The sequence below is a fragment of the Mustelus asterias genome, chromosome 20, assembly GCF_964213995.1.
Source record: "Mustelus asterias chromosome 20, sMusAst1.hap1.1, whole genome shotgun sequence".
In the NCBI taxonomy this organism is placed as follows: Eukaryota; Metazoa; Chordata; class Chondrichthyes; order Carcharhiniformes; family Triakidae; genus Mustelus; species Mustelus asterias.
Window position 1 is genome coordinate 80,121,102 of NC_135820.1, and position 27,808 is coordinate 80,148,909.

The 27,808-nt window shown below is 46.5% G+C and overlaps 1 protein-coding gene across 4 annotated transcripts; it reads left to right on the top strand.

The window, feature by feature from the left end:
- On the top strand, window positions 1-27,762 carry LOC144508682 (tyrosine-protein kinase HCK-like). Of its 4 annotated transcripts, XM_078236945.1 has the most exons (11): window positions 1-134; window positions 4,520-4,649; window positions 5,280-5,369; window positions 9,821-9,924; window positions 11,394-11,540; window positions 16,114-16,263; window positions 18,427-18,609; window positions 21,864-21,940; window positions 24,159-24,312; window positions 25,657-25,788; window positions 27,351-27,762. In XM_078236945.1, exons 2-11 carry the CDS (start codon window positions 4,621-4,623, stop codon window positions 27,515-27,517), a joined length of 1,233 nt encoding a protein of 410 aa, XP_078093071.1. In that variant the 5' UTR covers window positions 1-134; window positions 4,520-4,620; the 3' UTR covers window positions 27,518-27,762. The 4 variants fall into 4 exon arrangements, with proteins under 4 accessions (XP_078093071.1, XP_078093075.1, XP_078093073.1 ...); XM_078236949.1 differs by lacking the exon at window positions 16,114-16,263 and having other exon boundaries at window positions 12-134; XM_078236947.1 differs by lacking the exon at window positions 11,394-11,540 and having other exon boundaries at window positions 12-134.
- The last annotated feature ends 46 nt before the right edge of the window (window positions 27,763-27,808 follow it).

Genomic DNA, 27,808 nt, shown 5'->3' on the forward strand with positions numbered 1-27,808 from the left:
GATAAGAGAGGTCTCGCTCTGGCCATGAGCTGAATGTGAGTGCGTGAGCTGTTGCAATGCCAGGAGCTGGGCTGTTTCTGCCACTTATCCACAGGAATATCGGGCACTGTGCAAGATCCCACTTCAGGAGCAAGGTAACAGTGAGTCTGAGTGATATCCTGTGCTTTAAATTCTGTTCGGTTTGATACAGTGACCGAGAATGTTCAGTGGAGGTTGGATCTGATCTAGAATCACAGAACCGACTGCTCACTCAGGTAAAAGAAACATCTAAAAATAGGAGAGTTCTGCATTACTGTCCTGGGAGCTGATATTAACTGGTTAACATGATTTATTCCAAATATTATTACAATCCCTTGTCTTGTTTAATCAGCTCAGCTGCTAAACAATAAATCATTTTGACATTCACACAGAATATCAAAGTGAAATCTGCTGCCAGAAAGATGTAACAAACTTGTGTAAATACTGCAGCTGTTCAGCTTGCAATTATAAAGAATCTTCACTGTAGATAACATTTTCTCGGGACTGCAGGAATATTCAAATAAAACACAACCTTCAAACAAGCAGCTTTTGCAAAGGAAGTTACTGAAAGGAGGAGAGAGAGTGAAGCTGAGGACTGCGATGTTTTCAAAGATCCAGTCGTTCTGATTGAGAGTATTTCCCTGCCCAACACTCACTGTGTTCCCACTCAGCCCGTACTCACTCCCTCCAGACACTTCCCACAGCAATGGGACCCACTGATATTGGCTCCAAGCCATCCTGCAGGCCTCACCCTCCTTCCCTGACACTCTTTCCTATCTCCTTCCCCCCCATGCCCACTCTTGCTGCCCTCCTCCCCGTCCTCCTCACTCTCCCTCCTCCCTCTCACTCCTCACTCTCCCTCTCCCTCCTCCCTCTCCCTCCTCCCTCCCCTCCTCCCTCTCCCTCCTCACTCTCCCTCTTGGAAGACATTGGGTTTTGTATTAATTGATCTGATTGGGTTGTGTATTTGGAGAGATGACACTGTGATGGAACTTTCTTTGTGGTGTGTGTTCACTCTCATGCCTGCGGCTTCTCTCTCTTTCCAAATTTAATTGCTTATTGAATAATAATTATAACAATAATAAAAAATGACAATTATAATCGATTTTATAAAAAAGAGAAAAATAAGTAAAATAAAGAAAGATAACTTTATTGAAAGGAGAAAGCATGTTCCTGTATTCCAGAAGACTTGCTCTGTTCCACGACAGCACCTTGTGTTGGAACACACATTACCGTCCCTTTGGGACGTACGTTACCATGTCACGGTGTAACCTGATGGTGGTCAGTCACTCCACTCCCAGACCTTCCTCCCAATGCTGACTATTCCACTATGGCCGCAGAACCGAGTACTCAAAGCAATGTCTCTTTAACTCAGATTCCTGGCTCCTTTCCAGCCTTCGGAGCTCCGACATAGTCCTTTCCCAAAACAAGTTATTCCTTATCAAATCTCCTCACAGGCACTGAAGGGTCATGCAGACTCCACAATATCCAAATTGTTTACACAGTTCTAGATGGCGTTTTCTTATCATTATGAAGTGCTTTGAAAGGTTAGTCATGGCACGAATCAGTTCCAGCCTCCCGGACTACCTGGATTCACTACAGTTTGCCTACCACCGCAACAGGTCCACAGTAGACGCCATTTTCCTGGCCCTGCACTCAACCCTGGAACACCTAGATAACAAGGGCACCTATGTCAGACTTCTATTTATTGACTACAGCTCAGCCTTCAACACTATTATTCCCACAAAACTCATCTCCAAATTCCGTGGCCTGGGCCTCGGCACCTCCCTCTGCGACTGGATCCTGAACTTCCTAACTCACAGACCACAGTAAGGATAGGCAACAATACTTCCTCCACGATCATCCTCAACACCGGTGCCCCACAAGGCTGTGTTCTCAGCCCCCTATTATACTCCTTATACACCTATGACTGTGTGGCCAAATTCCCCTACAATTCGATTTTCAGGTTTGCTGACGACACCACCATAGTGGGTTGGATCTCAAACAGTGATGAGACAGAGTACAGGAATGAGATAGAGAATCTGGTGAACTGGTGCAGCAACAATAATCTCTCCCTCAATGTCAACAAAACGAAGGAGATTGTCATTGACTTCAGGAAGCGTAAATGAGAACATGTCCCTGTCTACATCAACGGGGACGAAGTAGAAAGGGTCGAGAGCTTCAGGTTTTTACATGTCCGGATCACCAACAATCTGTCCTGGTCTCCCATGCAGACTTTATAGTTAAGAAAGCCCACCAACACCTCTACTTTCTCAAAAGACTAAGGAAATTTGGCATGTCAGCTACGACTCTCACCAACTTTTACAGATGCACCATAGAAAACATTCTTTCTGGTTGTATCACAGCTTGGTATGGCTCCTGCTCCGCCCAAGACCGCAAGGAACAACAAAAGTTCATGAATGTAGCCCAATCCATCACGCAAACCAGCCTCCCATCCATTGACTCTGTCTACACTTCCCACTGCCTCGGCAAAGCAGCCAGCATAATTAAGGACCCCACGCACCCCAGACATTCTCTCTTCCACCTTCTTCCGTCGGGAAAAAGATACAAAAATCTGAGGTCACGTACCAACCGACTCAAGAACAGCTTCTTCCCTGCTGCTGTCAGACTTTTGAATGGACCTACCTCACATTAAGTTGATCTTTCTCTACACCCTAGCTATGACTGTAACACTACGTTCTGCACTCTCTCATTTCCTTCTCTATGAACAGTATGCTCTGTCTGTATAGTGCGCAAGAAACAATACTTTTCACTGTATGTTAATACATGACAATAATAAATGAAATCAAATCAAAAAATCTGCTGTCTATCAAGTGGAATGTCTGTCAGTCAAACTCCATAGTTACCACCCCAAATAAGGTTACTTATCGTCCTGACCTCTAGTCTGAGGGTCACTGAAAGCAGTAAGAAAAAGCACCTCTGATAAACAGAAACAATTTATTTTAGTGTTCCAGCTTGTAAAATGGAAAACAAAGATGTGTGGCTGGAATTCTCCAACCTTACCCGGGGCTGGGAATATCCGACCTCCCCCGGGGCTGGGAATATCCGACCTCCCCCGGGGCTGGGATTCTCCGACCTCCCCTGGGCTGGGATTCTCCGACCTCCCCCGGGGCTGGGATTCTCCGACCTCCCCCGGGGCTGGGATTCTCCGACCTCCCCCGGGGCTGGGATTCTCCGACCTCCCCCGGGGCTGGGATTCTCCGACCTCCCCTGGGCTGGGATTCTCCGACCTTACCCGGGGCTGGGATTCTCCGACCTTGCCCGCGTCTGGGATTCTCCGACCTTGCTCCGGGCTGGAATTCTCCGACCTCGGCCCGGGGCTGGGATTCTCCGTCCCCCGGGGCTGGGATCCTCTGACCACCCCCTGGCTGGGATTCTCCGACCTTGCTCCTGGCTGGGATTCTCCGACCTTGCTCCTGGCTGGGATTCTCCGACCTCGCCCGGGGCTGGAATTCTCCGACCTCCCCGGGGCTGGAATTCTCCGACCTCCCCAGGGCTGGGATTCTCCGACCTCGCCTCGGGCTGGGATTCTCCAATCTCTCCTGGGCTGGGATTCTCCGACCTCGCCCGCAGCTGGGATTCTCCGACTTTACCCCGGCTGGGATTCTCCAACCTCCCCCGGGGCTGGGATTCTCCGACCTTCCCCCCAGGCTGGGATTCTCCAACCTCACCCGGGGCTGGGATTCTCCGACCTAGCCTGCGGCTGGGATTCTCCGACCTCCCCCGGGGCTGGGATTCTCCGACCTTGCGCGAGGCTGGGATTCTCCAACCTCGCCCATGGCTGGGATTCTCCGACCTAGCCCGGGGCTGGGATTCTCCGACCTCGCCCATGGCTGGGATTCTCCGACCTAGCCTGTGGCTGGGATTCTCCGACCTTCCCCCCAGGCTGGGATTCTCCAACCTCACCCGCGGCTGGGATTCTCCAGTCCTGGGGTGGGATTTTCGTCCTTGCCTCCTGTGGGGTGTTTCAGGGTGACGGAAGCCGCCTGCCATTGTCTGCGATGGGATCATCCAGTCTCCAGTTCTGACACTGTCAACGGGGTTTCACATTGTCCACACCCTCCACTGCTGGGTAACCCGCAACACGGGGTTAATGTCAGCGGCACAGGAAGATCCCAATGGCAGGAACAGTTGGAATGTTTTGGGCAAAGTTTGGGAAAACCTATCAATGCTAATTATTATTGATTAATTAACCAGAACGCAATCATAGCTGGGTTAAGATCAATGTCTACCTAGTCAGATCTAATAGGAAATAACTTAAAATATTCATTGAACACTTACACTCACACTCAGCCGCACACATTTACTCATTCACACACACTTCCTCCAGCACTCACACACCCACACTTATACATATGCGCACATTCACACATTCTTACACTATCACACACTCACTCACCCACACACAATTACACACACCCATGCACTCACACAGTTTGATATATATTTTGAGATACAGTGTGAGCTTTCTTCATTTCAGATTAGTTGATCGGTTATGAAAGCGCTGTGTTAAGTGGGAGTGGAAAATTTTGTAACAAGCAATTACGTGAGAAAGAGTGCGAGGAACAGGAAGTGAAGAGGATGGATGGCACAGAGGAGGAGAAGGAGAGGTGGGTACTTGTGCTTTCTGAACTGATTCACTGGGATCCAGGATGTTAAGCTCAGCGATCATGGAGAAGGGTTGGGTTGGAGAGTAAGTCAGAAGCTGGGTCATGAGTTGTGGGTTATAGAAATTTGTGGATTGAGGAATCTCCCATTCCTGAGGTCCTGGTTAAGGGTGAATTTGAGAAGCCAGCTGCAATGAGCTTTAACGGTGACACACTGAGGTTGTAAGGAGGAGGGAAATGTCGATGGGGCTCACAGCATGTTAGGAAGCAGGACAATGGACACAGCCAATTAGACTCCATGTTCGTGTTTCCCATTCACTTGGGTAATAAGAAGCCAAACGGGTTACACAGGGACAGGGGACAGGGAAGCAGGTGGAAATTCAGCCTCCAACACATTCCTGGAATCTATTCCGCCCAAGCAGTTGAGGTGAGTCATACAGATACATTTAAGGAGAAGCTTGAGGAGGGAGAATGCAATCGGAGGATAGGTTGATGGGATGACTGAAGATGGATGGCAGAAGGCCCTTGTGCAGCATAGATATTGGCGCGGACTAGTCTGGCTGAAGCCTGAATGGCCTCGTTCTGTACTGCAAATCCCATCTCGTGTTGATCATTTTTATTTCCACGTCTCAGATCAGAAAATGTTTACCTCACAAAGCCTGAGGCCAGCGAGGAGATGATGAGTGACCCAAATTCACAAATCCGTCCACTGGAGGAGGAAAGGTAGGTGTCTGGCTGTTGCTGAATCTATCTGAACCCAGGAAATGCTTGAGTAACGATCAGGGAGGTTGTGTTGGAGCAATTTGAAGTTCCATTTAAACAGCAGAGGGAGCAAGGCATCGTTTGGGATTGGGAAGGTCGGAAAGTCAGGGTAGTCCACGCCCATGCACACCAGTGCAATGTGCAACATGGTTTATAAACATGAACTGAGTGGATCAGACAGAATTATGCAGGATTACAACACATTGGGGCCATTCAGCCCAATCCATATGGTGTTTATTCTCTCCTGGAGCAATATCTAACCCCGTCTGCCTGCGCTGTTCCAATATCCCCCATTCCTCTTTCCTCCAATCTCCCAAATTGTCATTCCATAAATGTCAATATGATTTATAGCTAACTCACTCACTCCACAACCCCACCATCCTCTGTGTGAAAGAAGGTTTTCCATACCTCTGCCGTTAGCACAGCCACCTCACAGCGCCAGGGATCCAGGTTCAATTCCAGGCTTGGGTCACTGTGTGGAGTCTGCACGTTCTCCCCGTGTCTGTGTGGATTTCCTCCGGGTGCTCCAGTTTCCTCCCACAGTCTGAAAGACATGTTGGTTAGGGTGCATTGGCCATGCTAAATTCTCCCTTGGTGTACCCTAACAGGCGTGGGAGTGTGGCGACTTGGGGATTTTCACAGTAACTTCATTGCAGTGTTAATATCAGCCTTACTTGTGACACTAATGAATAAAAAAAGACACATGGCCTGGTGAAATTTAATATTGAAGCGTTTCTACCAATAGCATAAACTGAATTTTAAAAATTAGTTAAAAGACTAAAAAGTAGCTTCATTGCTGTGTTAATGTAAGCCTACTTGTGACACTAATAAATAAACTTTAAACTTTATTTTACATTATATTTATTATAGAGTCATAGTTTTACAACACAGGAAGAGGCCCTTTGCCCAAATTCCCCTCCGAAACACACACCATCCTGACTTGGAAATATATCGGCCATTCCTTCACTGTCGCTGGGTCAAAGACCTGGAACTCCCTCTCTAACAGCACTGTGGGTGTACCTACACCTCAAGGACTGCAGCGGTTCAAGACGGCAGCTCACCACCACCTTCTCAAGGGCAATTAGGGATGGGCAATAAACGCCAGTCTTATTAGAGATGCCCATATCCTGAGATTTATTTTTTTTAAAGACACAGTTGAACATTATTGGTAAAAAAAAAGGTTAGAGGAGAGATGAGGAGATTGAGTTGTGACCTGGAAGGTGCTGCCTGGGAGGGCAGTGGGTGCAGCTTCAACAGTAACTTTCAAAAGGAAACTGTGTGAATACTTGAAAAGAAACACTTACACAGCTATGGGGGAAGAGCAAAGAGAGTGGAAATAATTGGATAGCTTTCTCAATGAGCCAGAACAGACACGGTGGGCTAATGACCTCCAACTGTGCTGTCATATTCTTTGATTTTGATTTGATTTGATTTATTATTGTCACATGTATTACTATACAGTGAAAAGTATTGTTTCTTGCGCGCTATACAGACAATGCATACCGTTCACAGAGAAGGAAACGAGAGAGTGCAGAATGTAGTGTTAGAGTCATAGCTAGGGTGTAGAGAAAGATCAACTTAATGCAAGGTAGATGCATTCAAAAGTCTGACAGCAGCAGGGAAGAAGCTGTTCTTGAGTCGGTTGGTACGTGACCTCAAACTTTTGTATCTTTTTCCTGAAGGAAGAAGGTGGAAGAGAGAATGTCCGGGGTGCGTGGGGTCCTTGATTATGCCGGCTGCTTTGCCGAGGCAGCGGCAAATTCTATCAGCTACCAGCCTGAGTTTGAGGTATCTGCTCTTCTATACCAACCAGCCAAACGCTGTGGGCCCAATTTTACCATCATGTTGCACCTGTTTTCGGGCACAAAAACTTGGTAAAGTCAGGCATGATGTGAGTAGCGTGATCCACACCCACCTCCATGCCTGTTCCCCTTTTACCAAGGCCCAAAAATGGCCGCAATCAGCACAGCACCAAAACGGGCACGATGTCAATTTAAATGCATTTGCATGCATTTAAATTGACTTAATGGGCTGCACACCCAACTAACCGGCATTTCCCCCTTTACCACCGTGTTTGCCCGTCCAAATTCGGTGCAAAACAGACATGGTCCGCAAAGGTCCAATTCAGGCACTCCAGTTTCTGAGGAGGTAAGTTCAGAGCTTCCAGCGGCTCCCTGACTCAGATCGGTGGTGGTGGGGGGGAGGCGGGTCAGATGGCTTTCTGGTGGGGGGGGACAGGGGGTTCCGCTGCCACTCTGCGTGCGATCGGTGGTGGGAAAGGGGGGCCCGCTGCCACTCTGCGTGCAATCGGTTGGGGGGAAGGGGGACAGGGGGCCGCGATTGGTCTGGGTAGTTGGGGGGTGGGGGGATAAGTGGGACAGTTATGTTGTGGGGGTAGGGCAGTGTTTGTGGGAGCCAGGGGGAGGCATTATCCGGTCTGGGAGCGATGTGGCAGGGGAGCATTTTTCTATTGCTTTTTTACTGCGCATGCGCAGCTGGAGGTTCCGATCGGAGCTGCAGCGTTTCGGGCACGATAAGCCCCGCCCACAGCCTTCTGCAGCGCGATTCGGAATCGCTGATATATTTTCAGGCTGAGTGCGTATGGGGGCGTCTGAGAACGGCTCTAAAAGTTGGATCTGAAACACTCCCAGATTCAAGTCCATCCAGCACTTAGAATGAAAATGGTATCCCAGCCTGTGGCTCACTCCCAGATATTTCTTACTCAGAGTCTAACACAAGGGTTTTGACATTGAGAGAATGTTCCTCCGGTTAAAGCTTGGATCTCGGGGGCACAGCCTCAGGATAAGGGTTGATCATTTAGGACTGATATTCAGGAGAAATTTCCTGAGCATTGCTGAAAGAAGAGTGATTTTGTTCTCCTGCTGACCTCCTTGCTCCCTCTCGGAGGGCAGGGTGCCTGGTTCCTGTCTTTAAAGGGCAGTAGTGATTCGTGCTGGTCACGTCTGGTGGGTAGGAAGATTCGATGAGGGTGGAAGAAGCGGCGTTAAGCCCGATAAGTAGATGATAATGTATGCAAATATATGCAAATTATGAACCTGATCGCATCATCAGAGGGGGCTGGGAAGATCGCAATCTAAAATCTCACCGGCGCCAATCCCAACTTGTCCTCTCACGAGAGTTAGCGGCCATTATGGGATTTGTGTCACGGAAAACCCAACCCCCTTTTAAAATACGCATCATGTGGGCGTCACTGGCTGGGCCAGCATTTATTGCTCATCCCTAATTGCCTTGAACTGAATGGGAGATAGAAGAACAGATATGCAGGCAGATTTTGGCAAGGTGTATTCTATGATTCTATGAATAATTAAAGTCAGGCTGGAGTCATGTTTTTAAAGCATTTAGATAGTTACATGGGTAAGATGGGAAAAGAGGGATATGGGCCAAATGCAGGCAATTGGGATTAGTTTAGGGGTTTAAAAAAAAGGGCGGCATGGACGGGTTGGGCCGAAGGGCCTGTTTCCATGCTGTAAACCTCTATGACTCTATGGCTTGCTCAGCCATTTCAGAGGCAACTTATGACAACCACATTGCTGTGGATCTGGAGTCACATGTAGGCCAGACCAGGTAAGTACGCCAGATGTCCTTCCCTAAAGGACATTAGTGACCCAGATGGGTTTTTACGACAATCATGTTTCATGGTCTTCATTTTGATTCTAGATTTTTATTCAATTCAAATTTCACCATCTGCCAATGGTGGGATTCGAACCCGGGTCCCCAGAACATGGGCGGCACGGTAGCACAGTGGTCAGCACTGCTGCTTCACAGCTCCAGGGACCTGGGTTCGAATCCCAGCTTGGGTCGCTGTCTGTGTGGAGTCTGCACATTCTCCCTGTGTCTGCGTGGGTTTCCTCCGGGTGCTCCGGTTTCCTCCCACAGTCCATAGATGTGCGGGTTAGGTTGATTGGCCATTCTAAATTGCCCTTAGTGTCCCGGGATGCATAGGTTAGAGGGGTTAGTGGGTAAATATGTAGGGATATGTGGATAGGGCTGGGTGGGATTGTGGTTGGTGCAGACTCGATGGGCCGAATGGCCTCTTTCTGCACTGTCGGATTCTATGTAACATTACCCTGGGTCTGTGGATTACTAGTTCAATGATAATCCCACCACGCCACTACCTCCCCTATTGCATTGCTTCAAAAAATATCCATTCTTCAACAAACATCACTAGAATGGGTTAATTGATCATTCTGTTTGTGGGATCTTACTATGCACAATTGGTTGTCATATTTACTCACTTTACAACAGTGACTACACTTCCAGCAGAATTATCTGGTTGTAATGTCCTCAGGCTATGAAAGGAACTGGACAAATGTGATCTCTTAAACATAGCATTTCTGATTTACTATTGACCAATCAACACTGAGAACATGCTTTGTGATTGCTTCTTTCAGATGGTTCTTCAATGGAATGAGTGCCAAAGAGGCAGAGAGAGCAATTCTGGAAGCAGAAAATAAAGAGGGATCTTTCCTGATCAGGGAGAGTCGATCAAGGAAAGGTAATTTTTATCCAGTTGCTAGGAGTATATAATCTTCATCTCAACTGTGGAACTTGTTCTGGAATCTGTTTGAGATAGAGGAGTAGGTTTAAATCCCTGCGTGGCCTTGTTCTATGAGAATTGTGGGTGACACATACTCACAGTGACAGAGCAAGGCGACACGGTAGCACAGTGGTTAGCACTGCTGCTTCACAGCTCCAGGGACCTGGGTTCGATTCCCGGCTTGGGTCACTGTCTGTGTGGAGTTTGCACATTCTCCTCGTGTCTGCGTGGGTTTCCTCCGGGTGCTCCGGTTTCCTCCCACAGTCCAAAGATGTGCGGGTTAGGTTGATTGGCCATGCTAAAATTGCCCCTTAGTGTCCTGAGATGCGGAGGTTGGAGGGATTAGTGGGTAAAATATGTAGGGATATGGGGGTAGGGCCTGGGTGGGATTGTGGTCAGTGCAGACTGGATGGGCCGAATGGCTCTTTCCGTACTGTAGTGATTCTATGATTCTATTCTAAGAGTATATCTGGGACCCCCTGGACACGGGGTTGTGGCATCACCTCTGTGATGTGTGCATTTGCAGGGGCACTCCTTTCTGAAGATCACTCACACGTTCCTCCCATCCTTCGTAAATTTGAGCTCATCCAGAGCTGTGTTGCCCATGCCCTGACTCACGCCAAATCCAATAGCAAAACCTGACCTTTTTAAAAATTCATTCGTGGGACATTGGCGTCGCTGGCTGGCCAGCATTTATTGCCCATCCCTAGTTGCCCCTGGAGGGCAATTGAGAATCAACCACATTGCTGCAGCTCTGGAGTCACATATAGGCCAGATCAGATAAGGACGGCAGATTTCCTTCCCTAAAGGACATTAGTGAACCAGATGGGTCTTTCCAACAGTTTCATGGTCATCAGTAGATTCTCAATTTGAGATATTCTTTAGTTGAATTGAAATTCCACCATCTGTCTTGGTGGGATTCAAACCCGGGTCTTCAGAACATTAGCTGAGTTTCTGGATTAATAGTCTAGTGATAATACCACTAGGCCATCACCTCCCCTCATCCTTAGCCAGTCTGACCAAATGGACTGCAGCCCCACACCAAGGTGGTTAACTCTACCTGAAGGAGACGAGCAAACCACTCAGTTATCTTCACCACCACCTTCTCAAGGACAATTAGTGATGAGGAATAAGTGCTGGCCTTGCCTGCAATGTCCACATCCTGACAATGAATTCAAGAAAATGGCATCTCCTTCACCTCCAATGGTCAATGATATCAGAGGGTGCAGAGATGTGAAAGCAGACAAAAAGAGATGATCGCAAAACCGCCGGGGACTGATCAGTCCATAGGAACCCTGGGAGAAGTAGGGTGTGGGTGGACATGGTGAGGTAAGCTGGTAGGAGAGATGGATCTGAGGACCTGACGCAAGTTACAATCACATTTAGTTTCTCTGATCCGCTGAAACATTTCTTCTGTGTTGGGTTAGGTTGTTATGCTTTGTTGGTGAAGCACTGGGACCCTAAACTGGATGTCAGAGTGATAAATTACAGAATATCCAGCAGCCCCAGTGGCTATTACATCAATCCAAAAGTCAAGTTTATCAACCTGCAAGAGTTAGTCAAGTATTACTGCGGTAAGTTTTGATCTTGCTTATGTACAAGCATTGTAACCGTGAGCTGGAATTCAGTAGAGGAATCATTGGTTTGGGCAGCTCATATCATAAAACTGAGTAAAGAAAAATGATTTGTCTCAGCTGACAACCCGACAAGTTACAAACACTATTCAGATTCAGGAGGGTTAATCTGCTGATTAAGGTGGATGGAAAAACATTGTAAGAAGTTTAACAACACCAGGTTAAAGTCCAACAGGTTTATTTGGTAGCAAAAGCCACACAAGCTTTCGAAGCTCTAAGCCCCTTCTTCAGGTGAGTGGGAATTCTGTTCACAAACAGAGCTTATAAAGACACAGACTCAATTTACATGAATAATGGTTGGAATGCGAATACTTAGAACTAATCAAGTCTTTAAGAAACGAAACAATGTGAGTGGAGAGAGCATCAAGACAGGCTAAAAAGATGTGTATTGTCTCCAGACAAGACAGCCAGTGAAACTCTGCAGGTCCACGCAACTGTGGGAGTTACAAATAGTGTGACATGAACCCAATATCCCGGTTGAGGCCGTCCTCGTGTGTGCGGAACTTGGCTATCAGTTTCTGCTCAGCGACTCTGCGCTGTCGTGTGTCGTGAAGGCCGCCTTGGAGAACGCTTACCCGAATATCAGAGGCCGAATGCCCGTGACCGCTGAAGTGCTCCCCAACAGGAAGAGAACACTCTTGCCTGGTGATTGTCGAGCGGTGTTCATTCATCCGTTGTCGCAGCGTCTGCATAGTTTCCCCAATGTACCATGCCTCGGGACATCCTTTCTTGCAGCGTATCAGGTAGACAACGTTGGCCGAATTGCAAGAGTATGTACCGTGTACCTGGTGGATGGTGTTCTCACGTGAGATGATGGCATCTGTGTCGATGATCCGGCACGTCTTGCAGAGGTTGCTGTGGCAGAGTTGTGTGGTGTCTTGGTCACTGTTCTCCTGAAGGCTGGGTAGTTTGCTGCGGACAATGGTCTGTTTGAGGTTGTGCGGTTGTTTGAAGGCAAGAAGTGGGGGTGTGGGGCTGGCCTTGGCGAGATGTTCGTCTTCATCAATGACATGTTGAAGGCTCCGGAGGAGATGCCGTAGCTTCTCCGCTCTGGGGAAGTACTGGACGATGAAGGGTACTCTGCCCACTGTGTCCCGTGTTTGTCTTCTGAGGAGGTCGGTGCGGTTTTTCGCTGTGGCGCGTTGGAACTGTTGATCAATGAGTCTAGCGCCATATCCTGTTCTTATGAGGGCATCTTTCAGCGTCTGGAGGTGTCTGTTGCGATCCTCCTCATCCGAGCAGATCCTGTGTATGCGGAGGGCTTGTCTGGAGACAATACACATCTTTTTAGCCTGTCTTGATGCTCTCTCCACTCCCATTGTTTCGTTTCTTAAAGACTTGATTAGTTGTAAGTATTCGCATTCCAACCATTATTCATGTAATTTGAGTCTGTGTCTTTATAAGCTCTGTTTGTGAACAGAATTCCCACTCACCTGAAGAAGGGGCTTAGAGCTTCGAAAGCTTGTGTGGCTTTTGCTACCAAATAAACCTGTTGGACTTTAACCTGGTGTTGTTAAACTTCTTACTGTGTTTACCCCAGTCCAACGCCGGCATCTCCACATCGTGGAAAAACATTCCCAGGGCAATTTTTCAATAACGAGCAGGGGAGTTCCCCGTAGAGTCCCACCCAATCTGTATCCTTTCATCAACTTCATCAAGGCAAGTGACCTAAGTCATTAGCACATTGCTGTTTACGGAATCTTGCTGTGCACAAATTGCCTGCTGTTTTCTCTACATCACACCAGTGACTACACTTCAGAAATTCTTTATTGGCACAAAAAATGCTGTGGGAAGTTCTGAGGTCAAAAAGGCACTGTGTCAATGCAGGAAATTCTCTCAATTGATTAGCTTTTTCAAACAGCAGGCACAAACACGATGGGCCACATGGCCTTTGGTGTGTGTGATTGTAGGCTAAGGATGAGCCTGAGTCCTTCCTCAGTAGCCCAGTAGCACACCATCAGTGTTTAATAATGAGTGCATCCTATTATTGTTCTGGTCTGGAAACGTTTTTAATATCTCCATTATCAATGTTGTTTCTTTCCCACCTGACCCACCGGTCCTGATTCCCATTGGAGAGTCAAACAATCGCTTGCTCCTCCCCCCCAGAGTCAGTCTTTCCACGTCCAGAGACCTAACTTTGGGCTGGACACGGAGGAATCACGGTGAGCTAAACCCCAACCTGTGATGTGCACAACGAGAATTGGGGTTTCGATCAGGGAAAGCTTTTCCCTCATTGGTGCTGAGGACACCAATGAGATGCTGGAGTTCTTCTTTAGCTTGAAGATGAGCTAACTCTACGCTGCTCAGAGAGGGACCCCGGTCTGCGAAACTGAGCTGCTCCCTCCCAAACTTAGGGAAAGCTAATTTTAAGAAAGAAAGAACTTGCATTTATCTATCACCTTTCACATCCTCAGGACATTCTCAAGCTCTTAGCAGCCAATGAAAAACTTTTGGTGCATAGTCTTATGAAGCATCTTATGTAAAATTGGCAGCCTTCAGTTCTCTGTCTGAAGGCAGGTTTGCCCCACAGCAACATGGGTCGGGCAAGCAGGCAGGAAATCCACCCAAGCCAAAATGGGGAAATCCAACCACTTGCTATTGACAGCAATCTATCCAGCCAAGTGAACCAACTGACCCTCAAAGGAGTCAAAGTTGCCGTGACAATAGACGTGTTTACATGTATGTTGTAGCCTGAATCGTGACGATGGAAACTCCAATTACTTTCCATCATTAGGTTGAGCAGAAATCTCTCCCACTGTTACTGCCCGTCATTGACTCTGTTGGAAACATTTACAAGTCGACACTGAGCCTGTTTGGCTGTGTTATGGACGCACCTTCCTGAGCCAGCAAGTCCCAGAGTGGGACTTTAACCCAGAGCATCTGGCTCAGAGGCAGGTTCAGAACATTGTTCATAAGCTAAAGGGGATTCTGGGCTTTATAAATAGATGTGGAGATGCCGGCGTTGGACTGGGGTGAACACAGTAAGAAGTCTCACAACAGCAGGTTAAAGTCCAACAGGCATGGATTACAAATGCAAACTTGTAACGATGAACCTTTAGAAAACTCTGCTTTGGCTTCAGTCTGAGTTTCCAGTCACCACACATCAGGCAGGTCGCCACGACAATGGAGAAGAAACAGAAAAGATTTGTGAGAATGGTTCCAGGAACTGGGTACCTCATTGTCAGGATAGATTGAGAAACTCTGTTTGTTTTATTTCGAGAAGAGAAGATTGAAAGGGGATTCAATGGAAATGCTAAAAGCATACAGGATCTGCACAGTGTGGGTGAGGAGAAACGGTTTGCTTGGCAATAGGATTGCGAACGAGAGCGCAAAGATTCAATGTGATCGACAAAAGACCCAAAAGTGAGGTGAAAAACATTTTATTACATTCACAGGATGTGGGCGTCGCTGGCTGGGCCAACATTTATTACCCATCCCTAATTGCCCCTTGAGAAGGTGGTGGTGAATTGATTTCTTGAACCCCAGCAGCCCATGTTGTGTAGGTACACCCACAGTGCTGTTAGGGAAGGCGTTCCAGGATTTTGACCCAGTGGCAGTGAAGGAACGGCAATATATTTAAAAATCAGGATGGTGAATGGCTTGGAGAGGAACTTCCAGGTAGTGGTCTTCCCATGTATCTGCTGTTCCTGTCCCTCTAGATATTAGTGGTTGTGGGTTTTGGAAGGTGCTATCTAAGGAACCTTGGTGAATTCCTGCAGTGCATCTTGTAGATGGTACACGTGGCTGCCACTGTTCATCGGTGGTGGAGGGAGTGAATGTTTGTGGATGTGGTACCAATTAAGCGGGGCTGCTTTGTCCTGGATGGTGTTGAGCTTCTTGAGTGTTGTTGGAGCTGCACCTATCCAGGCAAGTGGGGAGTATTCCATCACACTCCTGACTTGTGCCTTGTAGATAGTGGATAGGCTTTGGGGAGTCAGAAGTTACTCACTGCAGGATTCCTAACCTACAGTGAGTAGTTGGGAGCCAGAATGCTGAAGTATGTGGTGAAGACAGATTCCAATCAGCACTTTCAAAAGGGAGTCTGATAATTGTCTGCAGATAAACAATTTGCTGGGCTATGGGGACTGGAGGGTTGCTCTAGCAGAGAACCAGCATGGACACAATGGGCCAAATGACCTCCTTCAGTAAAACAAAACAAATGCTCACCAGAGCATGTTTCACTTCAAAGCATCTTGGGATTGCTTCCATCCTTTGAAACAGACAGGTGGGGCCTTGCTTTAAGATCTCACCTCTGACAATGTGGCACTCACTGGTTTCTAACTGAAATCTCGGCCTGGATCATCTGCTCAAATCCTGGGCTGGAGTTTCAACCCAAGACCGACCGACTCAAGTGAAGCGTTCTCACTGAACCAAGATGCAAGAGTGCAGTTAGTCACTGGGCCATGTTGTGGAGATGCTTTGAGGAAGCGCTTTGTGTCTCTGAAGATGGTGACTGAGTGTCCCAGCCTTGCACCATCAAGTAAACTAACTTGACCTGAAACTGCCTTTCTAGAGAATGAAGATGGTTTGTGCCAAAGACTGACAAGCCCCTCACTCAGAAGGACTCAAAATAGTTCAGAAACTGAGGGCTTTGAGATTCCGAGGAAGTTCATTACACTGGAAAGCAAACTGGAAGTCGGACATCTTGCAGAAGGGAAGATGAGTAAGTAAAAATTTATACCATCAGTCTTGTCTTAGATTTTCAGGATCATCCCTGGTTGTCCCAGTGGAGGTGAGAGTGGACCTTCGTTTTGAACCACTGTGGGTTTAATATAACTGAGAGGCTTGCTAGGCCATTTCAGAGGGCAATTGATAGTTGGTTGTGGGTCTGGAGTCACATACAGGCTCGACCGAGTAAAGACGGCAGATTTCCTTTCCTGAGGGATATTAGTGAGTAAGAAGTCTCACAACACCAGGTTAAAGTCCAACAGGTTTATTTGGTAGCACAATCTTCTGAAGTGTCGCTCCTTCTTCAGGCGAGTGAGGCGTCTTGCAAAATCTCACTAACTGTCCTGGCTGGAGACAACACACACCGCTTTAACCTGTGCTTAACCCTCTCTCCACTCACATTGTCTGTACCTTTAAGACTTGATTACCTGTAAAGATTCGCATTCCAACCATTATCTTGTAAATTGAGTTTGTGTCTGTATATGCCCTGTTTGTGAACACAACTCCTCACTCACCTGAAGAAGGAGCGAGACTCCGAAAGCTAATGCTGCCAAATAAACCTGTTGGACTTTAACCTGGTGTTGTGAGACTTCTTACTGTGCTTACCCCAGTCCAACGCCGGCATCTCCACATCATGGATATTAGTGAATCAGATATATTTTTACCTCAATCCAAATGAACGCATTTTATTATTTTTATTTTTTATTCCATCCTTAAAAGTTGCTCAGAGTGGAGTGGGCAAACCCAAATCTAATCCTTGCTGGCTTCAAAAACCAAATGCAAATTCCAATTGAATCCGATTCATGGTCCCTCCACAAGAGAGACAAACAAGATCCAAGCTGACAAGTGAGGCACTGCACCCCATCTTGGGCTCGATCTGCTGCTTCCTCTTAGCCAAAAGAACTCATGTTCTCTGGATTATTAGTCCAGTGTTGTAACTATTACATTACCGAGCTCTCTCTGTTCACTCTGTAAAGAGTGTGAGCATCTTACATTTAACTCTGTGCCGTTATTTCCCAGTTTCCAGCTACATCTGAAACTCTGCTACCCGTCTCCTAAACCACACCACATTCATCCGTCACCCCTGTTCTCACTGACCTAAGTTCAGTTTAACAATGCTTTGACTTTAAAATTCTCATCCTTGTTTTTAAATCTCTTTCTATCTTCAGCTTCCTTCAATTCCACAGCCCTCAGAGATGTCTGCACTCCAATCCTGACCTCTCACACATCCCTGAATCCCATTGTCACACCATTGGTGTCCACGGCAGACCTATGGCTGCCCAAGCTCTGAGATTCCCTCTCTACTTCTCTCACCTACTTTAAAATATTTCTTAAAATTTCTACTTTTCGTCTGTCCCAACAGTTCTTTGAATGGCTGGGTGTCAGAATTTGTTAACGTGACCATGAAGTGCCTATAGAAATTTTGCTACGTTAAAGGCACTATATAAATGCAAGTTGTTGTTGCTGCTCCGAGACATTTGACCATGGAGTAAAGCATACGGTGCAACCAATCCATGTCAAATAATTCCAATTACATTTACTTGTCCAGTTCCCAATTTCCATCATCCCCTTCTCCTTGCTCCATCTGTCCATTTTGTTGTTGAATGTTGACATAATTTGTACGTCGACCAGTAAACCTGGAAGTGAATCTTACATTCTGATGGTTGTGTGTGTGAAACAGCCTCTCCTGCTCCTGTTCTAAATGTCTGAGACTGCTGTCAGCCATGGCTCAATCTATAGCTCTCTCAGCTCAGTGTCATTGTGAATTCAACCTCCACGCCACAGACCTGAGTGCATCATTTAACACTTCAGTGTTGTACGTAGGGAGTGCTGCACTGCGTCGCCTTTTGAATGTGATGTTAAAACATCTCTTTTCCCCTCTCAGGCATCTTGTGGCAGTATTTTGGGGAAAAGCAGGGGAGTTCCCCTGACCAACCAAGCCAATTTACCCCTCAACTAACATAACTAACACAGATTGACTAATGATTATCACTTTACTGTTGTGGGATCTTGCTGTGTACAGATTGGTTGCCTAAATTACTACAATGCCTGCACTTCAGAAAGTACCTGTATGGCTACAAGGGTACTTTCCCACTTCCTGAGGTTGTAAAAGATGCCATATAGATGCCTAAATAACTCCTTTATTGTTTTCTTTAAGAGTTGAACGACAGCTTTGTCAGAGTGTCTGTGAAGGTACAGAATGTGGGTCAGAGCTCAGACAACTCCTTCCTCAGGGAGGTCAGTGTTCGCAAGGCTCTTCAGCATGACCGCCTGGTGCAACTTCTCGGAGTGGTGACCCAATCGCAGCCCATGCTCATCATCTCAGAGTTCATGACCCAAGGTAATGGCCAAAGGCCTCTGCTGTAACTGGGAGCTTCCAATAGCAATGAACGATACACGCTATGTACCAAGATGTGATACTAAAGCAGACTGTCTGAGCCAGGGAGCAGGAATCAGTCTCTATATTCTCAAATTGGGTAAAAGAAAGATCTGCTCATCATCATTCGCTGACTCTCATTTTGAAATGCTGGAGTTTAAACTCCCATAGAGATGTCACAGTGGTTAGCATGGATGCCTCACAGCGCCAGAGACCCGGGTTCGATTCCCGGCTTGGGTCTTTGCCTGTGTGGAGTCTGCACGTTCTCCCCGTGTCTGCGTGGGTTTCCACCGGGTGCTCCGGTTTCCTCCCACAGTCCAAAAGATGTGGTGGTCAGGTTAATTGGCCACGCTAAATTGCCCCTTAGTGTCAGGGGGATTAGCTAGGGTAAGTGCATGGGGGTTAAGGGAATAGGGCCTGGTTGGAATTGTGGTCGGTGCTGACTCGATGGGCCAAATGGCCTCTTTCTGCACTGTAGGAATTCTATGAAATTTCACCAGTCTTTCAGATAATGCTGTCTGATTCTAACAGCAAACTTCATGAAAGAATTCTCCTCATTTCCTCCCTGGTTGTTCTGATAGTATTTAATGACAAGACTGATCCCAGCTTGAAGATAAAAGCAAAATACTGGGAATGCTGGAATCAGAAACAAAAACAGAAAATGCTGGAAAATCTCAGCAGGTCCGGCAGCATCTGTGGAGAGAGAATAGAGCCAATGTTTTGAGTCAGAAATATTAAGGTAAACTGCTGACACAAGTCTGAAATAAATTTGCCCGTCAGATACTGAACCCAACAGGATCCAGCAAGATAACCTGATCTGCTTCCACAACTAACAGAATTGCAGATTGTAGCTCCCATAAGGAGTTATATTTCATAGAAACCCTACAGTGCAGGAGGCCATTCGGCCCATCGGCTCTGCACCAACAACAACTCCACCCACGCCCTATCCCCATTATCCCACATATTTGCCGCGCTAATCCCTCTAACCTACACATCCCGGAATACTAAGGGGCAATTTAGCATGGCCAATCAACCTAACCCGCACATCTTTGGGCTGTGGGAGGAAACTGGAGCACCCGGAGGAAAGCCACGCAGACACAGGGATTGTAAAGGCAGAGCTGGATTTGAACAATTGATCGGGTGAAAGGATAATGTGCTCACCCAGTATCTTCCTCTCCAACCCCCACCCCCCCCACCCCATTTCCCCAGATAACTGGGGCTTCTCGGAGCAGAAAAATAATTTGACCTAAACAAACCTGTCCCAATTTTCCAGCAGATTCAAAACTAATTAAAATGCAAAATCTTCTTCATAATCCTCAGAACATCAAAAATAATTTCTTATTAGTCCGTACTCCATGTGTTTATACACAGGGAGTTATGCTGAGTGTAGGCTTCAAGTGAACCAGATTTATATATTAACGTACAAAGCAGGAGTAGGCCATTCAGCCCCTTAAACCTCTTTTGCCGTGCAGTAAGATCATGGCCGATCTTACTGTGGCCTCAATTCCACAAAGGGTGATGGTTAATACCAGGTTGTAATTCAGTCCCAACTGGGGATCTGAACTCAGCGAGCAGTCTTCTGTCCTACATATTTTGTGTTTAATTTTCCAATTTCCACGATAATTTTCTGTGTCTGCATTTAGAATGGCAAATGCACATCGTTATGGTTCAGGTCATAAACTCCAAAGTGTTTTATGGAGCCGGCCTGGATCATAAGTTTTGCCTTTTGAATTCTAGCCATTTCCAATGATTCTGACTGTGATTCTGGCTATTTTAAATGCTGAGCTATCGCCACAATTACCTCCCCTGTCCTTACGGCGTCAGGCAATGTCAACTGCAACGGCTTTGCTAATTCCAATAGCTTTGTTTTGGTCACCTTTTGTAAACCACCTTGCGCAACTTTCTCCACCCCCAAGAACTTCTTAGCCTCTGAAAGAGCCATTATTCCACAAAGCACTCCCTGTTTAAACCTGAATACAACATCTGGAAAGAAGACACCAATGTGCTCACCCCTCACTGTCTTTGAGTCCAAAGATGTGCAGGTTAGGTGGATTGGCCACGCTAAATTGCCCCTTAGTGTCAGGGGGACTAGCTAGGGTAAATGTATGGGGTTATGGGGATAGGGCAGAGTGGGATCGTGTTCGGTGCAGACTCGATGGGCTGAATGGCCTCCTTCTGCACTGTAGGGATTCTACGATTCTATGAATCACAAATCAATCAAGAAATATAGATTTTAATCCCGCAAGAGAGAGTCCCCAATTGTTATGGATCAGGTCAGAAACTCCAGTGTTTTATGGAGCCCACCTGGATCATTAGTGTTGCCTCTTGTATTTGGCAAGAATAAGCATGATATGTTTCACTTCAGGTATGATTCAGATGATCCACTGGGGAGCTTTTATATCGTTAACATGTATAGTAAGAAAATTAGCAAGAACTTTTATCAATTACAAACAAGAAACAGAATATATAACCCATAACAAATATATTAATGTGTTCCAATCAAACCAATCCCATAGACAAAAGACCCTTTTCACAGGTTTAACACAGTAAAGACTAATGCTCACGTAATACTGCACTTGGGTCCTTTGGATGAAGTCTGCAGTTCTCTGGAGAGACTCAGAACAGTTTGAAGTCAGAACAGCTTCCCAAAACTCCAGGGACTCCAGGCAAGCCACAAACAGCAGATTCCCCCCTTTAGAAAGGCAAGACCTTGCTTTCAGATGACCAGCAGAATTTCCAAAACCAGAGAGAGAGAGACTTATTTTCTGCTTGATGCCCCTTCTAAAACTAAAACTCAAACCCCAGCCAAACAGAAAAATGAAAAAAATCTCCGATCACCTGACCTGCTAACCAGTTTTTCTCCCAACAATGCAGAGTTAGAAACACCCCAGTATAAATAAACAAACCTCCGTTTAAACAGCAATAAAAAGGCAGCTTGGCAACATTGAGAAAAACAAACTGAAAACGTTTGCTTACGACTGCAGAGTACATGATTAAAAAAAACACTTCTTAAAAGTACACTAATGTCACAGTATGTAAACCTGTCACGTTCTAATCACACATTCCTACCAGATAGGGACACTAAAATGTAAATCTCTATTTTAGCGTGTGCTGGAGCCTGGGAGATTTGGCCCAAGTGTTATTGTGTTTAAAGTCAGTGCTTTAAACGAGGAGAATGTGTACATTTCAGTTAACTGGTCTCTCTTTCTTCACTGAAGGGAATCTGAATGGCTACTTAAGGAGCGACCTTGGTAGACAGTTAGAGTTAGTGTTGCTCATTGACTTTGCAATACAGGTAAGTGTTCCTTATTCCTAAGTGAGGTAATGTAATGTTCCAGTTAAATAGAAGAGTGGTTCTCAAACATTTTCATCCGTAAGTTACTGAGATAGACCGGAAGAGCCTGTGGACCACCTACTGAATTAAACGCAATCACTTTCACTTCCACTGACAAAAAACCTTCTCTGAATAATGGGAACTTGTGGAAACGATAAATATTTTGTTGCTTTTTCAATCATAAATGTAATAAATATTAGTTAAGTATCTTGGGCCTGAACTCCAGAACTGGAGTGGCAATCACAGTTGGATTGTCTCTCCACTCCCTTTTACTGTTCAAGAGCTGCATCCTCCTCACCCAAACTTCCAACTCGGATTGGGTGAGATAAGCTCAGGGAAGCGGGTTTCCAAGGCCTTGAGTCCAGGACAGCAGCACCGGGGGAAGTGAGGACACGCTCCCTTTTCCACAGCACTAACTGCCACAAAGCAAGTAAGTTTACAACCACTTTGAGAAGCCAGGGAGGTCAGTGTGCAGAATGAGAGAGGTGTTGGATGGAGGGTCAAGGTGTCAGATGGGGTGGGGGAGGGGAATGGGTGTGGGATGTGAGAGGGGAAAGGGTAGGATGAGGGGAAGGGGGCAGGATGAGGGAAAGGGGCAGGCTCAGGGAGGGGGTAGGATGGGGCAGAGTGGTCAGTCAGAGGGGTGGTATGTGTCGTGGCTTTGCATGGTAAGCCAGTGGGAGGTGGGGGATGATTGGAGGAATGGAGGTAGTCAGGGATAGTGGAGGATCAGGAAGATAGTGGGGGAATGTCAAGGGGTGGAAAGGATAGTCAGAGAGTTGGGAGTAGTTGGAGGGTTAAGAGGGTTGTTGGAGTGGGTGGGGGTGTAGTGCTACAGTTACCCAGAAGTAAGAACTGGTTTTAATTCTTCTCCCTTTTCCTTGGTAACTGTTCCTGTAAGAACCATCCAAAGCCTCTGATTTAAATCAAAGTATTGATTGGTTCACGGTGCAGGTTTATTTATTTTCCATTGGAAATTTGAACTTCCCGGGTGGGTCCCGCGGACATCTGGGGAGAACTGAGGGTTGGTGGGGGCTGAGAGGCTGCAAACCTTCTGGAATACCACCCAGGTACTGGAGATTGGAAGTTCTGGACCTAGAAATAAATTATTAATTCATGCTGGAAACTAACATTTCATTTCATATTTTCATATGATTAGCATTAATACTACAATAGAAGCCGTTTATTTGAAACATTCTAAAACGTTACAAAATGATCACAATCTTCTCAGAAAATAATACCTACCTTACATCAATATCAATCTGACCAAATCAAAGGGAACATACATTTTCCTCATAAATGGGCACTGCTGTGGCTCATGCTAATGACGGGGTGTGCTGTGCCAGAGTGACCTTACCACAGTGGTGTGGATGAGCTTTCGTCCCGGTTTCTCTATGGCCTCTGCCGTGGTGTTGCGGGTCAGTGACATTTTGGACTAGCTCATGGGTCACTATTTGTGGACCATTGCGAACCACTCTTTGAGAACCACTGTGGCACAGTGGCACTCAGATTAGCACTGCTGCCTCACAGCGCCAGGGACCCGGGTTCAATTCCTGGCTTGGGTCACTGTCTGTGTGGAGTTTGCACATTCTCCCCATGTCTGGGTGGGTTTCCCCTGGGTGCTCCGGTTTCCCCCCACAGTCCAAAGATTGCAGGTTAGGTGGATTGGCTGTGCTAAATTGCCTCTTAGTGTCAGGGGGATTAGCTAGAGTAAATGCATGGGGTTGTGGGGATAGGGCCTGGGTGGGATTGTGGTAGGTGCAGGCTCGATGGGCTGAATGGCCTCCTTCAGCACTGTAAGATTCAATGAAATAAGACACTGTGGAAAAGTTTATTAATGTCACAAGTAGGCTTACATTAACACTGCAATTCAGTTACTGTGAAAATCCCCTAGTCGCCACACTCCGGCGCCTGTTCGGGTACACTGAGGGAGAATTTAGCATGGCGAATCCACTCCAACCAGCACGTCTTTCGGACTGTTGGAGGAGACCGGAGCACCCGGAGGAAATCCATGCAGACACGGGGAAAATGTGCAAACACCATACAGACAATGACCCAAGCCAAGAATCGAACCCGGGTCCCTGATGCTGTGAGGCAGCAGTGCTAACCATTGTGCCAACGTGTAGAGGGAGCAGTGGCTAATTGAATCCTGACCCCCCCCCCCCCTCTGTTTCCCCAGGTTGCGGATGGAATGATTTATATGGAAGAGAACTGCTATGTGCATCGGGATCTGAGATCAGCGAACATTCTTCTCTCTGACACACTGGAGTGCAAGATTGGAGATTTCAGCTTTGCTCAGAAACTCAAAGATGACAGATACATCCTCCTCAAAAGTACGTGGAACTGAGGATTAGATGTTGAGACAATGTTTGAAACACGAGTTCACAGTTACAGGATAGTTAGAACTCTTTTGATTTGATTTTTTGATTTATTATTGTCACATGTATTGGGAAACAGTGAAAAAGTATTGTTTCTTGCACACTATACAAAGCATACCGTACATAGAGAAGGAAATGAGAGAGTACAGAATGTAGTGTTACAGTCATAGCTAGGGTGTAGAGAAAGATCAACTTAATGCAAGGTAAGTCCATTCAAAAGTCTGACAGCAGCAGGGAAGAAGCTGTTCTTGAGTCGGTTGGTACGTGATCCCAGACTTTTGTATCCTTTTCCCGATGGAAGAAGGTGGAAGAGAGAATGTCCAGGGTGCTTGAGGTCCTTGATTATGCTGGCTGCTTTTCCAAGGCAGTGGGAAGTGTAGACAGAGTCGGTGGGTGGGAGGTTGGTTTGAGTGATGGACTGGGCTTCGTTCACAGTCCTTTGTAGTTTCTTGCGATCTTAGGCAGAGCAGGAGCCAATACCAAGCTGTGATACACCCAGAAAGAATATTTTCTGTGGTGCATCTGTAAACGTTGGTGAGCGTCGTAGCGGACATGCCAAATTTCCTTAGTCTTCTGAGAAAGTAGAGGCGTTGGTGGGCTTTCTTAACTAGTGTCAGCATGGGGGGACCAGGACAGGTTGTTGGTGATCTGGACACCTAAAAACTTGAAGCTCGTGATCCTTTCTACTTCACCCCATTGATGTAGACAGGGGCATGGAGATGAGGAGAAATTACTTCACTCGGAGAGTTGTGAATCTTTGGAATTCTCTACCCCAGAAGATACTCAGTATACTTAAGAGTGAGGTGGATAGATTCTAGGAGGTATAAGGATAGTGTGGGAAGGTGGAGTTAAAGTCGTTCGGCAATGTTCCTGTTGAATTATGGAGCAGGAACAATGGGCCAAAGGCCCAATCCTGTTCTGACTTCTTGCGTTCTTCCATTTCTTTATTATTCGCTCATGGGATGTGGGAGTTGCTGGCTGGGCCAACATTTATTGCCCATCCCTAATTGCCCTTGAAGGGGCATTTAAGAGTCAACCACGTTGCTATGGATCTGGAGGCACATGTAGGCCAGGCCAGGGAAGGATGGTCCTGCCCTCCATTTTAGAGATACAACATTCCATTTCCACCAGGTGGGAAGCTTCAGAATTTACCCATCCATCTGTCTCTGTCACATCCACCAGTTACACGGTCAGGAGGGCCATTTCTAAAATCATACAATCTTGCAACATTTGGCCCATTGTATCTGTGAAAGAACTATCCAATTAACCTCACCTGTTTTCAATCTTCTGTTCTTCTAGATGAAAAAATTGCAGTTAAATGGACTGCGCCGGAAGTCTTCAAAGAAGAATCACACACTGCAAAATCTGATGTCTGGTCCTTTGGGATTTTCCTGATGGAACTGGTGACGTATGGGCAGTCGCCGTACCCAGGTACGTGACACCTTTATCCCAAGGAGCCAATCATTCACAATGGGAATGATGCTGCGTTCCGAGATACAGGCCGACAAGTGTCTAACATCATCTTCAAGCAGCATGGCTTTCTTAGCGATTGGTGCTGATGACTGCTCAGTGAGAAGTCTCACAACACCAGGTTAAAGTCCAACAGGCTTATTTGGACTCACCTGATGAAGGAGCAGCACTCCAAAAGCTCATGATACCAAATAAACCTGTTGGACTTTAACCTGGTGTTGTGAGACTTCTTACCGTGCCCACCCCAGTCCAATGCCAGCATCTCCACTTGATGGCTGCACATTAATGCCAATGCATTACAGTTTTCAAACGGCAGTTTTGTAGTTGAAATAATGTCCCGTTCATTACGGTTCCCAAACACGTGATAAAATAAACACTTGGGATGGTTTGTGACAGCTGATTTCATGGTCGATATGTTGCCTGTGGTTTGAAAATTGAAGTCTGTAGGATTGAAGGGATGGTGGCAACACAGAAACTTGGTCAAAGGAGCAGGGAGTAGAGATAGTGGTTTTCAGACTAGAGGTAGGCATTGGGACCGATCTGGGCTAGTATACATCCAACCTTCTTCATAAATTTTGCAGATGACAAAACTCAGTATAAACAGTGAGGAGGATACTAGCAAATTGCAGTGTGTCTAGATCGATTAGTGAAATGGACAGACACGGCAATGGTTAGCACTGCTGCCTCACAGCGCCAGGGACCCAGGTTCGATTCCTGGCTTGGGTCACTGTCTGTGTGGAGTCTGCACGTTCTCCCAGTGTCTGTGTGGGTTTCCTCCGGGTGCTCCAGTTTCCCCCAACAGCCCGAAAGACGTGCTGGTTAGGTGCATTGGCCGTGCTAAATTCTCCCTCAGTGTACCCGAACAGACGCCGAAGTGTGACAACTCGGGGATTTTCACAGTAACTTCATTGCAGTGTTAATGTAAGCCTACTTGTGACACTAACAAATAAACTTATAAAAAAACTTAAAACTTCTTTAGAGAGAACTGAATATCCAAAACTGCCTTCCTCAAACTTGGTTTGAACAAGAACAAAGAAAATTACAGCACAGGAACAGGCCCTTCTGCCCTTCAACCCTGCACTGACCATGCTGCCCGACTGAATTAAAATCCCCTACCCTTCCAGGGACCAAATGCCTCTATTCCCATCCTATTCATATATTTGTGCAGATGCCCTTAAAAGTTTGCTAATCACTCCTTGGGATGGTTTACTATGTTAAAGGTGCTATATAAATGCAAACAATCAGTAGGCCTGTGACAAGAGTTAGTGTTAATGGGTTAATGGCATTTCATCTGAACCTGTTCACATGACAGTTTGGACCAGGAGAGGATGTGTGTTTCCTTCCCTGACTTGGGAACCAGGTGGGGGTTTAAACCCATTCTCTGGATTACTAGTCCAGTGGTATATTCACAACACTCTGGTACCTCCCTCTTTCATGTGAAGGATGTTTCCATTCAAAGACAAACAAAGGATCTCTAACAATGTGGCCCCCGCTACCTGCATTTAATATCTTCTTTTTTTCAGGTCTGAACTTTGCACAAACGCTTGACTTCTTGCAGAATGGGCTTCGTATGCAATGCCCGGTGGGGTGCACCGAGGAGCTGTATGCTGTTATGTCAATGTGCTGGACGGAGAATCCTTGGAGTCGGCCATCGTTTAAACAACTGAGGGAGCTGCTGGAAAACCGCTGAGACTTTTGTTGCTGCTTTCGCTTCTCCAGGTCTTGCTTCATAATCCAGTGTGTGACCGAATCACAATTGGATCAGAGCTGCTGCCACTGTGTGTCTGAGTCATTTGACAGACATTAATGTCATTAATGTCGGACTGACCATTTCTGACGTATCAAACCACAATGAAGGATCTGGAATGAAGAATAGCGGAAAGATGGACAAATCAGAGCCAATGTCTTAATAAAAATCAGTTCTACTTTGCCAGTAGGAGAGATTATTGAGAATATTTGTAAATCCACAGTGTCCTCCACA

Bases quoted from the DNA above. Each gene is read 5' to 3' on its own strand.
- LOC144508682 (XM_078236945.1), top strand. From the start codon at position 4,621: ATGGATGGCACAGAGGAGGAGAAGGAGAG. The intron at 5,370-9,820 runs GTAGGTGTCTGG...TGCTTCTTTCAG, and splicing joins CGTCCACTGGAGGAGGAAAG to ATGGTTCTTCAATGGAATGA. The intron at 9,925-11,393 runs GTAATTTTTATC...GTGTTGGGTTAG, and splicing joins GGAGAGTCGATCAAGGAAAG to GTTGTTATGCTTTGTTGGTG.